The sequence below is a fragment of the Perna viridis genome, chromosome 10, assembly GCF_037379345.1.
Source record: "Perna viridis isolate PV_CMFRI_1.1 ecotype Kerala chromosome 10, ASM3737934v1, whole genome shotgun sequence".
In the NCBI taxonomy this organism is placed as follows: domain Eukaryota; kingdom Metazoa; phylum Mollusca; class Bivalvia; order Mytilida; family Mytilidae; genus Perna; species Perna viridis.
The window spans coordinates 1,147,818-1,162,324 of NC_142454.1; the positions used below are offsets into that span (position 1 = coordinate 1,147,818).

General features: G+C 33.8%; 1 protein-coding gene across 1 annotated transcript; it reads left to right on the top strand.

Annotated features, from left to right (window-relative positions):
• The first annotated feature begins 4,592 nt into the window (after window positions 1-4,592).
• LOC148604079 (uncharacterized) lies at window positions 4,593-9,441 on the top strand. Its single transcript, XM_088550045.1, has 4 exons — window positions 4,593-4,740; window positions 5,785-5,924; window positions 6,945-7,104; window positions 8,155-9,441. Exons 1-4 carry the CDS (start codon window positions 4,604-4,606, stop codon window positions 8,420-8,422), a joined length of 705 nt encoding a protein of 234 aa, XP_088406171.1. The 5' UTR covers window positions 4,593-4,603; the 3' UTR covers window positions 8,423-9,441.
• Window positions 9,442-14,507: the final 5,066 nt, after the last annotated feature.

The window sequence follows — 14,507 nt, forward strand, 5'->3', positions numbered from 1 at the left end:
CTAACCCTATAGAAAATGTTTAATTACAACGTAGGATAGGTAAAGGATAGTTCATGTTTAAAGAAGAATAACCTGTACCAATATTTTAGTTATTAAAGGTGTAAAACTAAGTATCATCTCAAACAAAAATGTTATTATTATTTTCTCTGAGTTATGTGGATACATATCCTCTGTTTAGCTATTGTAAATGTTCTATTTTTTTTCGTATTATTAATAATTTAAGTTTTTTTTTAAATAAATGTTTTTAAAAAAATGTAATATGTATGTTGTCTCCTTGAGAAGAACATTTAAGTACAGACTCGTTTAAAAAAAAAACACTAAATAAATACTGTGGCCGATGGAGCAAGAAAATGTTATTGAAACTTTCCAATCGGTTTAGTAATTGTATATACGTTATTTCAATACAAACACTTAAAGACGCCTTCAACAATTTTAATTATAATTTTAGAATTTATTTACAGGGAAAGAGGAATAACCTATTACAACTTTTGAATATTAAGTTTTGTGTTTTTTATTTTTATTTTTATAATTGAATAAGCATGACAATTTGAAAAAAAAAACTGAAAATAAGGTATATAGACATTAAGTAGAGCAAAGGTGATTGTATGAATAAATATTATTTTAATCTGCCTCATCTACAATAAGTAGTTTAAAGTTGTCTTTTGTAAATTTTATTATACTTCTTACTGTATAAGAATTATCAAATTGATGATGATAAAATTTTATACCTGTTATCATCATTTTAAGGACTAATTAGTACACAAGCTAATAATCATGCAAAATGTGATTCATGATTAGAAACCTACATATTTTTATTTGTTTAAAATTTATAGCAAATAGAAATTAACATGCGGCTTTTCACCTCTGGAAATACCACTGAAATACAATAGAAACTATTGAATATCTCTTAAGAACAGACAGATTAGAATGATTATACATTTCATCATATAGACCAATAAAACTACTAAATAACAAAAATAAAAATATTATGCCCTGTGTTACAATAATGTTCATATCATTTTTGTAAATATTTCGAAGAGCAATCATCAATGTAACCAAGATTCGTGCGTAAATCCAAGGAATATATTCCAAGGTTAAACACTAAACAGGCGAAATGAGTAACCCGGACTCCTGAATAATAATAAGTAATCATAGAATTGTCTATAATAAATCGCATATCAAGTAAAATTGTGTTTCAAAGACAATAACAAAATGCATTACATTGAAAAACAGCTATTTCAAAACTTTAATATATATAGTGTAGCGAATAGAGTCGTCACATTCTGAGACGTTTGTATAATATTGATTTGTTAAATAGCCTAGCTGGCGGGGTGGTCTAGGGTGCTGGACTTTGTGCAGGCGGTGTTGCAATAGATGTCACAGCGGTACGCGTTCGAGTACCGCGGAGGGAACGACCAAAACTTTGCATCGCAAATTTGTCAGTTCTAACATCGTTGCGGATTTTTCAGACCTTTATATACGTTTATATATCTTCCCTGTATCAATTTGATCCGATGGAGTAGTGTAGCGAATAGAGTCGTCACATTCTGAGACGTTTGTATAATATTGATTTGTTGTGACATGCACCATAATTTGATCCTCTATCCAACATAATAACATCTAAAATGAACTGTCCCGTACATCGTGTACTAAGTTACAACCCTAGATTAATCCTACGAGGAGGAATGACCCGGCCAGCGAAAGCTATATTTTTGTATAGCCTAGCTGGTCGAGTGGTCTAGGACGCTGGACTTTGTGCAGGCGGTGTTGCCATAGATGTCACGGCGGTACGCATTCGAGTCCCGCGGAGGGAATGACCAAAAATCTGCATCGCAAATTTGTCAGTTCTAACATCGTTGGGAATTTTTCAGACCTTTCTATATATATAACCGTCCCGTACCACCAAATTTGACAGTTCTAACATCGTTGGGAATTTTTCAGACCTTTCTATACGTTTACATATCTTCCCTGTATCAATTTGATCCGATGGAGCAGTGTAGCGAATAGAGTCGTCACATTCTGCGACGTTATATATATATATATATATATATATATCTAATGATCAAAGTAATATTTGTACTCTCCTTATTAAACAAAAATTACAAATATGATCAAAATTGTTGAAATAGTGCATTTTTACAATTTAATCAGAGTTAATTACAAGTATAGTATGATCAGACGTACAAACATCGGAGGATTTATACAGGAAAAGAGAAATAACCTAAACTGATTTACCATCTTTTACACATGATATTTCAATGTGATTTGTTAAATGGCGATTGTGATTATAACATGGTATAAATTTATTTTGAAGAAACAAATATGGTAACAAACAAAGAATTTATTGCATATTCATTATTTTCATAAATAACCTGTTATTATTACACAGGCAAAATTATTTCCCATGATTTTCACCCGAATTGAGCAAATAAACTTTGTGACAGAGTTCACATGAAATTCGTGTGAATGTAGCTTACACATGAAATTCATGTGAATTGTTCACAAGTTCAGGTGACTTTCATGTGAACCTCAATTAACATGAATTTCATTTGAGAAATATTTGCCAGTGTATAACCAAAAAAAAAAAAAAAAATACGAAAGAAAAAAGAAATTCATATATAATGTAACTAGTTGAAAGAGTGCAATTTCTGATATGATTATAATCTAGAGGGAAAATACGGATTCAGAAATAACCACATAATTTATCCTAAAGGTGGAAAAAGGAAAACGGATAAAGCAGGACTGTGAAATCGTATAATATTGTAATGTAATTCATCAGTAATCCGAATGCCCTCTGTTTCAAGCAGTATTTACAAATACTTATACAACCCGTCTAAAACTATACATGTGTCATAAATAAATTCCATTTTAAAAGAAAACAGGGAATGATTGTCTATTGTGGTGACTTATATACGATATTTTTTGCGTAAATTAAATCACCGATCACAATATGTGGGAAAGTTTCATATTGATTTATCTAATCTTTGACACTATTCATTTTTTACTTCAAGGCTTTTTTAAATTATGATACAAATTCATAAAGACATTCAGAAGCATATATGATAAATTGATTGCGGGGAACTTGAAATTAGAATTGAACTAAACAGGTTTTAAAGAAAATTTAAGATCACGAATCTTGTTTTCATAGAAAGTCGTGGTAGTTTTATCTATTAATATACCGGAATATAATCAATGTTGCTGGTGCTAATCAAACAAAGACAATAATCAGAAGTATGTATATAATGTAAGTATATATATAAACAACAAGACCTTTCTCTTGTTATATATGATCACTGAAATATGGCAGTTCTTAGGATATTCACAACAGCTTTAATAATTAATGGTCAGTTTTTTTTTCCTTTTCTTGTGCATTTTTCCACTAAATTTCATTTGTTTCAATTTATCCTTTATAAAATTATTATCTATAATACAGAAACGTCATTTAAGAAGGTTTACCCTACTAGTGCAACGTGTCCTCGCTTCCAGATGTTGGAAGATTAGGAGTTTTTATCTGTGTTTTTTTTATTATTATTTCTGTATGTTGTTTGTTACTTTTGGTTTTCATTGTCCTATGAATGATGGGCATTGCGATTATTGAATATTGTTTTTCATCGTGGAAGCTCGTTGTTTTCTAACCATATTATCAATTTTTTGTTTTCTTTTTTTTTTTATTTTGTATTGGTTTTGTTATGTTATTTTAGTAATTTTTAACTTGTTTTATTGAGAGAATTGTGTTTAATATTTTTTTCCTTGGAGTAAATTACTTTAATACTAGTACTGTAAAAAACTGATTTTGAACTCTACTTTCCCACACATTCCTTTGATTTTGAACTCTACTTTCCCACACATTCCTTTGATTTTGAACTCTACTTTCCCACACATTCCTTTGATATTGAACTCTACTTTCCCACACATTTCTTTGATATTGAACTCTACTTTCCCACACATTCCTTTGATTTTGAACTCTACTTTCCCACACATTCCTTTGATATTGAACTCTACTTTCCCACACATTCCTTTGATTTTGAACTCTACTTTCCCACACATTCCTTTGATATTTTTTACTCCTTTGTTTTAATTAAACATGATTTCTCAATAAAAACTGTAAGGAGCAGTATTTTGTTAGATATTATTTTTTTAAGTTCACATTTTTCTACTTTAACTTTTTTATAATCTCTATATACACTAGAAATAGCACATTTTAGACTTGAAATTTGAATCTTAGTATATATTCATGTACAAACCTGTTTGCTAATCAATTATTACCTAACGTAGTATTTGACTTAAAGTGAAAACAGTATGTTTGTACTATAGCAGCAGAATTAAAACCTAATCCAGGGACAACAACTACACAAAGAAAATAGACACACAATATAGAAAATAGACACACAATATAGAAAATGGAATAATCAAAATAAAACCCACATAAAACAAAATTTTGATCAACTTGAATTTCCTGGGGTTAGGGAGATTTTTCAACTTGAATTTCCTGGGGTTAGGGAGATTTTATGACAGCTGTGCAACAATATCATCAGAGATCGAAAGCAGAGAAAAGGTTATTTACATGCCATGTTATATTTTTGAAGAGTACATGATTATTGTAATGTGTGAGATACCGGAAGTATGTAGAGAAACTAAGGCCAGTGTCGTAGATTGTTGGTACAATCAAGGAGCAAGTGTAGCGAGAACTCCAGCTTACATACTCACTAGTCAACTCTTCTTTCCTGTTTGTCAAATTGAGTAAGTGCCAATAAAGGTTTGTAGTATCATTTCAATAAGATGTATATCCTATTTTAATTTTCTATTAGTCTTCCGGGCATTGTGAAGGGTTTTCTTAATAAATAATCATGTTAAAGAGTAATCAAGGGAACCAATGTTATAGCGGTAATCAAAAGAATGTAATCCAGGGACAAAGACCAGAGATGGAAAACAGACATTCACAACAAAGAACACAAAGTAACTAAAATCATACATACAAAGTAACAAAAGTAAATGAGCAACTCGGACTCCACTAAAAAATGTAAATAAATTACTTATTGTCTGTCTTTGCACGCTTCTTAGGGGGTACTATACCAAATAAAATTGCATTGTTCCTGAGATGATCTAGCGCATAAAATTGTATGAAACACATGTCCATTTTTGTTGGAATTTTTTGTAAATGAATTGCGGAATTCTGCCAAAAACTAACAAATTATAGTCTAGAACAACCTCATATTTTATAAATTATGGATCCGCCCTGCGCACAGTTGTTTTGACGGTTAAAGGAGACTTGAATCCTTCAAAAGTTCGCAACCGTAATTACACTCCTTGAAACGTTGCTTATCGTGCGTTTACACATCGTTTTGTGTTCGTACAAACGCGCGATAAACGCACGCTGGGAATGTTCGTTTGTTTTTGTACATTCATTATTTGATTTATTCATCTGTTATTTTTATATTGTTTGCTATAATTTTTGGCATTATCTTTAATTCTACTTTCGAGTTTTACTTTCTTCATTAATATTTGATGATACCTGGTATTATTATTGTTCATCTTTCGTCTATCGTGCGTTTAAACGCAAGCTGTGAGAGTTCGTGTATCGTGTGTTTTAATGCACGCTAAGAGCATTCGTTTATCGTTCGTTGAAACGCACACTGGGAGAGTTCGTTTATCGTGCGTTTTGTAAGCTTTTCGCGTTTAGATATCGTGCATGTGTGAAGCATAAACGTCTCAAGGAGTGTATATGCAGTAATAATCATGATGGTAAATTTTATTGAAGACTGATTATATGCCTGTTTTCACCAGGAAAGTAGAGAATTTAACAAGTTGTTACAGCCACGTGATAGAGACGTGTCCAAGATACCGTGACGACGGTCCAGATATCATGACGAAGGAGGCCTTTTTAGCGTTCATTGTCGGCTCGTGTGTTAACAAAAATGGTACTGGTAATTCTCAGTATTTGTAATGTCTCTTGTTATCTGATATGGAACTCCATATAATACATCAACGGAAATAATATCGGATGATTAGAGAAAATGTCGACGATTCCATTTGCGTTACACTCTACTAATAATTTCCGCTTGAGGCTGGGTAAGTTATAATCCGAGATTGTGTAACGTCCAACAGTTAATTTGCCAGACAAGGTGGGGTCGTGGGACGTCAGAGCTCGTCCCATATCAAGAACGCGAAATATTGCAAGAAAGTTGAGATTCTGTAAACTCTAGGAGAAACAGTTATTTATTGTTACATATACATCGGACAACACTATTGATATGTTTTTTTCACTCTGTATGACATTTGTACATTGCTTATTTTGCACAATATTTGACTCCTTGATTTTGAACTCCACAAGTTAATGATTACAATATTTTGTTAATTACTTTAAATTTCTATTCTCAGAACAGCATATATATAATAATGTTAATAGGATAAACTTTAATTACATACCCAATTTTCAAGAGCCAAGAAAGTAGTAAATTTTTGTCTCGAAATGCGCATCAAAGTTGGTGCGCTAAATCCCGTGTTTTTTATATGGGACGAGCTCTGACGTCCCACGGCCCCAGCTTGTCTGGAAAATCACCTTTTACACTTCAGAGCAATCTCGGACTAGGCAGGTTAAAACTCTAAAATCAAGCTGGGAATCATAGGTTCAAAAGTCCAACTGTTCAGGCAAGTGCAGGTCTATTTATAACAGTTATATTGCAGATATTGAAAAGCTGCATAATAAATGGCAATCACACATTTCAGGATTTTGCATATTCTATTAACAAATTATGCCATAAAATCAAATTTAGGGCAGTTCACGCTTCATAAAAGCCCGATGCAGTAACTCAATATCGTATATTTATTTGTAACGGTAAGCTGGTTACTATAAACAAAACTACAATTAATTTAATACCACAATATTGTACTATATATATTTCTCTTTTATCGAGCAATTAGCATTTAATTGTATATGTGTTACTAATTCACAGCATATGATGAAGGGAAGAAATGTTTAGGATCTAAGTGGACGTCTTTTGTAGAATATGCTAACAGTGTATGCTTGCCTGCAAGTGTATACGTAGATAAGATCTGGGATGTGTACATTCTGATGGCTGGGTGGACCTGGAAAAGGTGGTGCAGGTAACACGTCGTCGGAAATATGTTAACTTAATATTAGTAGGTTATGTTAAGAGTCCAGATTATACAACAATATATCAGGCACTGATGATTGAAACATGGAATGATCAGAGCCTGAGAATCAATCAGGAGAACCCAGTTGGCACAAAAGTCTATAGTCATAAAACAGACCTAGCTTTAATAGTCATTCCACAAGAACACAATGTTGTAAGTATATCAATATAAAATGCACATTTAACTGTTGGTTTTTGTCGTTTTAATATTCTAATATAATAAAAAATTATGACCCGTATATTGTTGATGGTGTGCGTATATTAACTCAACTAACTTGGAATTCCACAATCTTATCTGTTCGTCAGGTATTCTCTGCAACATGATTATCATTTTGCGAACCAATTTTAACACTTAGAGAATCTATATACAATCACCACATTGAGGAAAAAGCGTTATCATGTGAAAAAAAAATACTACCTTATACACTTCAAGTTTATTATTCGGGACAAACGTAAGACAAAAATGATAGGATATCAATAACTCAGGACAATCATTATATTCTAATCCGGGACAAACATTAGAGAAAGAAAACAGAATATTTATAATTCGGGACGAACATTAGACAAAGAAAACAGAATATTTATAATCCAGGACAACCATTAGACAAAGACAACAGAATATTTATCTTCCGGGACAAACATTAGACAAAGACAACAGAATATTCAAAATCCAGGGCAAACAGAAAAAAAGGAAACAGAATATGTATAATCCGGGACATACATTAGACAAAGAAAACATATTTATTTGTAATCCGGGACAAACATTAGACAAAGAAAAAGAATATTTATAATCCGGGACAAACACGACACAAAGACAACAAATAGAAAATCAGAAGTAACACAATAAGATATAGAATACGCACATAAACTAGAGTATAAATAAGCAACCCGAGCTCCACTAAAAACTGTTAATATGGACCAGATGAACCGGTTGTTATGTGTGAGGAGATAAGCTCCATTTTTAGTTTAATATGAATCACGTGTCTTACGTCCATTTCAGGTTAATGGTGGATGGCATACATTGTTCCGTGGACTCAATCCGTGGTTTAGGGTGTCCTAAAAGCTTTTATGATTATCTTATTTACTCTTCCTTTGTCATGCTACCAGTAGAGTGTCAGAACAAATCTAACAACTTCCTGTGGCTCAATATGTACAAAACAATTCCAGAGACTTTAGATCTACATGCTGGTGGTTGTGGTATTGCCCATAGTCTGCAAATGTATTCAATATTTTTTTTCTTGTCACTGTTTCATGAGGTGTTAATGTAACAGCTATGTCTTTTTGTTGTCGTATTTTATTCAGGGATTCCATCAATACTCCTTCTTATCAAATGTTTCAAACTGCAGAAATTTTTTCGACAGTCTCAACTGAATTCCGATTTTTTTTTAATTTCAATTAAATCAATATTTCTAGTTAATAGTAAGAACACCGAAGATGAATTCGGTGCATCTTTTTTATTTTGAGCGCAATGATTAAAATATTTGGAGGTACTAATAAGAATACTGCTGTTCATTTTCAGTGAAGTTAATTGAAACCAGTACATCCTGGGACAAACACAAAGACAACATACAAACAAATAGAAACATCACACAGCCAAGAACAAAAACTCAAAGATACCGACAAAGTACAAGTCTCAAAACATTACTATAAAACGGCATACAGACAACAAAGATGTTACAAGTCACAAAACACAGCTAGCAAACAACACATAGACATCAGACATAAGACAAGTCTCAAAATACAGCTAGCAAACAGCACATAGACATCAGACATAGGAAAAGTCTGAAAATACAGCTAGCAAATAACACATAGACATCAGACAAAGGACAAGTCTGAAAATACAGCTAGCAAAACACAGCTAGAAAACAACACAGGCATCAATCAAAAAAGTCTGAAAATAATACACAGACATAAGTCTCAAAATACAGCTATAACCCAACACATAGACTACAGACATTTAACAGGTCTCAAAACATAACTAAGGGATACATCACTCAATAAAAGGATGAATTTTACAGAAATAAGTCAAGGGTTTTTTTGGAGGGGAATTTATTAATAATGACTTGTGTATGATTATCAAATGGACACAAGCTCTGTTTCGTCAAATTTTCGTTTAACTTTAATGAATTGTTTGTAGAAATACAAGCTTTCATGGAATGGATTTTTAAAGAAATCGCCAAAGGAGGAAACTTTGTGAATATCTTATACATTTGATGATTTCCATACAAATATATGATAGTATTTCTTGCAAACTGTTTGTAAATTATTGTGAAGAAATTGTGTAATAAATGGGCCAACTGCAAAATAAATTTTTAGTAGTCTCACTTTACTGATGCTGGAAACCTTTTGATGGTCGTTTATTTTGTGTTGGTCTTTCCTCAGTTAGATTACATTTCCAATTTCCATTTACAAGTCAGAGACAACCAACAAAGTGGATGCTCATATCTAGTATTGGGACTTGACTTTTCTAAAGAATGCACATATTGGTGATCTTTCTAACTAAGGTTCTTTAATTTGATATATGCAAATTACAGGTATATCGTCAATGAGTGATCAAGGGAAACAGGATTCGAGCAGAAATCACAAGAATATAATCCAAGGTTAAAGACGAAACAAGGAAAACAGACACCGACAAAAAAAAACATTAAATAACCAAAATAACACGTACAAAGAAACTTTAAGCAAATGAGCAACCTCAGACTCCACAAAAATACTGGGAGCATTGACAAAATGCGTCCTCTTATTTTCTAGAAACATCCACCGATTTGCTAATATGTCAAGTCCGGGGTAGACGAAAGAAGAAAGGAAAACCATGATATGGTGAAAGAGTTATCAAGGGAACCAAGATTCGAGCTGAAATAAAAAGAATGTAATCCAGGGACAAAGACCAGGCGTGGTAAACAGACACACAACAAAGAACATAAAATAACCAAAATAACACATACATAGTAGCAAAAGTAAAAAGTTCTTTGTATAAAATCCCCGAAACTAGGATTGTTTAAAAATAATACGTCATTCTTATAGCGGAAACTGAGATCAAAGGATCTGGCTAAACAATGTTCCTTCTTTTTTTATTAGATCAGCTATAAAGTCAGTGAAGGAATAGTTCAGCGAGTAGTGGAGCACAACATGTTCCCATTGGAGTGCCGACCGTTTGTTGAAAATGCGTTCACCACACTGGACAATTAAATATGCTGTAGATAAAAAGCTCCACCATTTTGATAACGTCTTCTTCAGTCTATTTGTAACTCTCAGATGCTTTTAGGTAACTCAAAGAATACAAGCCTGTTAAGTTGGATAGTCTTCCCTTGCACTAGCTGCCAATTCATTCATAAAGATCTACATTTATTAGCATTGCATAACCTTCTTATACAATTTCATCGAAAAGTACATGCATACTGTGCTGTTTAGGAGCATTTGAACATACAAGGATTAACATGATTTAAATTCCTTAATTCAGATTTATCTCTCTTTAGAGACACCAGACAATAATAACCTTCCTCCACGCACATCAACGTATGATTTCTAAATGTCGTATATCGTTTGAGCTGTATACAGTAGAAACTGACTGTGTCTTACAACAATAGTCGTCCTTCATGACTATTACATTTTTGCTGCATTAGTCCTGAATTTCAAATGTTTTGTAATGTATATTAAGCTTTATGGTCGTTATTTAAAAAAATATAATAATACTTAAAGTATTATCAATAAAAAGTAATATAATGATGGCATGGCAAAGACACAATACCATTAAATTACATATATGAAGTCTTCAATGATGGGCAAACCCCATACCATAAAGTGAGGTGTAAAGGGCCCCAAATTAATGATGTGAAACTATTCAAAAAAGACGAAAATCGACCTAATCTATGAAAAAAAAACATAAATCGATCGCGAATAGAATAGCAATGAACTTAAACACAACGATGACTACTTGACTACAGGTTCCTGGCTTGGGACAGACGTGGAAAAAATACAACAAAACAAACTATCAAAAAAATTCGGATTTAACCCTTGAGATCGATACAGAATACAAACACCCTAACAAATAGGACAAAAGACAAGAACTGAACTTATCACGAAAGAGTACTCGCTGTTTCTGTAAGCTAGATCAAAATCCACCAGCAAATGATAAGCACACATGGTTTTCTCAGACAAAAGTATAAATAGAAATATGTCCAACAGAAAACACAAAAACAAGGTCTTTGTGCAAATGCCAAGATGAAAAGTATTGACAGGAAGTAGGACGAAACCTAATAAAGTTAATTGATTTACATGAGTGTCAATGTAAAGAACCAATAAAAACATAATTACTGAAACGGTGAAGTTAAAAAAAATAATGTATTCTCCTTCAAGTATTGGCCTAAAATGTTTTAAAACTGTATATTTAGAAATAATCTTGTGGCCAGATGTTCTTCACTGGCTTCCATGACAACGCTTGAAGTTTTGTTTTCTTTTGCAAAATCACTTTTACTTTTCCAACAGAACTCACAATTCCTGGCGTAAAAACGTTAAGATGTCTGCTAAAACTATTCCTGAGTGTTATCTAGCGTATTCGGTATTCAGGATCGGATCAGCTATGATTAACAAAAAAGCAGCTGAAGTCAGTGTAGTAGGTCGAAAAAAATGTATCTAAAAATATTTACACATAGAGTGAATTTGTCGTATTGTTGTTGTTACGTATATTCCTCCACTTCCTGGAGAACTGCAGGTCCGGTGCTTTTATCCAACGGATCTGCATAAATCCCTATCTATGGTTTGGGTTCGGTAAAAATTTTGAATATAACTACAATACACTAGAGTAACTCTAGTCCTGGTGAGACTCAGCTAGCCATCCATATATATGTGTGTGTGTGTGTGTGTGTGTGTGTGTGTGTTCATGCATGATTACTTATAAATTGTTAATAGTTAATATCACTACACATCATTCAGTTAGTTGTGTTATATCTAAGCCATTGCTGCAGCTAGCAGGGTTGAGCGTGCAATATGCAGAGCATAGGAGAGACCAGACTGATAGTTTCAATTTCGTTACGGCAACTGTTCGAGATATAAGGAAATAAGGTAGAGCTGGAGTAAGTTACCGTCATTATTCACAGAAAGTTGTTCCAGTTCAAGCACTGAGTTTAAGGACTGTATAAAGGGTTGACGGACATAGTGTAGTGCAGTACAAGTCACAATGAAATGTAATCGATCTTCTGCACCATCCCTGCATAGTGGGCAGGTCGGTTCTACCTCATACTGATTGAACTTATGACGATTTGACTGTATAATATATAGTCCAAGTAATATCTTACATTTAACATGTGCTTTAATAACTAACATAGGCTGAGTTCCAGCCAATTTCCATATATTGTGGACTTTCTCAGGAGCCAAATTGTCAGCGTTGAGATATTTTAGGAATGATTTACATTTTGCTTCTTCCTTCAGTTTTGTTTCCCAGTATCTATCAACTGATCTGTTAACCATATGCTTCCAGGTAAATTTTCCAATAGGTGTTTCCAGAAGTTCAAAAGCTGACGGGAGGCTGTATTGCACCAATATATCTCTAACTAAAATGAACCAACTATGAGATTTACTGTCTTTGATAGAAAGTTGCCTCCAGGCAAGTTGATTTTCAACTGAATTGTAATCCCTGCAGATACTTCCATATGTAGTTAGGATTTTCTTATGCAGTTCAGCAGTTAATGGTAATTCACCAAGTAGTAGATATGACGCACAGTCTGCAGAGCGATCTGGGAGATGCTGGATGTGCTTAAGTAGTCTCTTATAGTAACTGTCAAGATTGTTTAAATCTTTTGTATTCAGACGAGTGACATCCAGCCCATAGATTAATCTAGGCACAATGTAGGTTCTTATCAGGTGCACGGATACAAAGGGATTGATTCCATTGATACCATGAAGGCCTGCGCCCATCAATGCATAGACAGCTTTTCTAGCAATACTGATTCTCTGTGTAGAGAGGCTTGATGTGCCATATTTTGATTTAGAGTCCCTTGTTATTCCAAAATGTGTAGCTGTATCTGATTTTTGGAATTCACAGTCGTTTAACCTGAATGAATTTTTAATGGTATCACTGTTGGAAACACAAAGCACTGTTGATTTAGTTTCATTGATAGAGTATTGTTCTAGATTTGCATAGTTCTCCTGTATTGATAGCATAGTCTGCGACTCATATGGATAATTTGAGACTAAAGTAATGTCATCCGCCACTGTAGGGGTTCCACATAGATTGGTCCTATGTAACTACCAATACCACATGATTCCAACAAGTTAAGGAGTGGATTAATGAACAGCTTATATGCAGAAGGGGACCACACTCCACCTTGTCTCACACCAATATTCTCCTGGAATTCCTTCGAGAGACTGTTTTTCCATTTAACTCGAGATCTCTAGTTCTTATACCATTCATTTAACATAATCCATTCGTTTCCATCAATTCCGGTGAGGAAAATCTTTCTTAGCATTGATCCATGCAAGACTTTGTCGAAGGCCTTGACCGCATATAGGAATCCAAAAAATATGGGAGACCGATTATGTCTTGCCTCTACTCTGAGCTCTGTTACTATTAATGCCGCCCTAGATGGTGATACACCATTTGTGAAACCACGTTGGAGTTTAGGTTGTCCAGAGACAATCTTATCTGTTGCTAAACTGAGATGTAGTTTCTCCACCAGTTTACCAGTATTACTAGCTACTGTGATCTTGCGATAACTGTTAGGATAATGTAACGGTTTCCCCTTATTCTTGAATACAGGTGTCACAGTTCCAGTTCGAAACTGATCAGTCCTTTGTCAAAGATTTGATTTATCAGTTTTGTTAAGAACGTCAGTAATTTATATCCGTCATACTTGAAATGTTCAATCATTACTCCTAGACAATTTGGGGACTTGCGATTTTTCATTGAGGAGATTAAATCTTGCACCTCGGATTCCAGAAATATTGGTGTGATATCTTTATTATTTTTACATATATCTTCAAGTAGTAGACGATCAAGTTCAACTCGGGGGTTGTAAGAATCATCTGAGCAATCAGGACTATTTGGCGTAGCTAGATCGTTGAAATATTCTGCCCACCCCTCACGAATCTCATTAATTGTAAGAGTTTGGTCATTTACAGTGAGGTAGGTAGTTCCCCTATTTTCATCTTTTCTCTGCTCGCCTATGAGTTTGTAAAAGATAGATTGATCTCCCTCATGAGCTGCCATAATATTTTCATGTTGATCTCCCTTTACTTGCCTCGTGCTGACGTTGTAATTTACGGAGGTTCTTTTCGGGCTTTGCCTTGCCGGACTCACTGGGGGCCTTGCGCGACCCCCCCCCCCCCCCGGACCCCTCGCCGTAATTTTGCGTACAA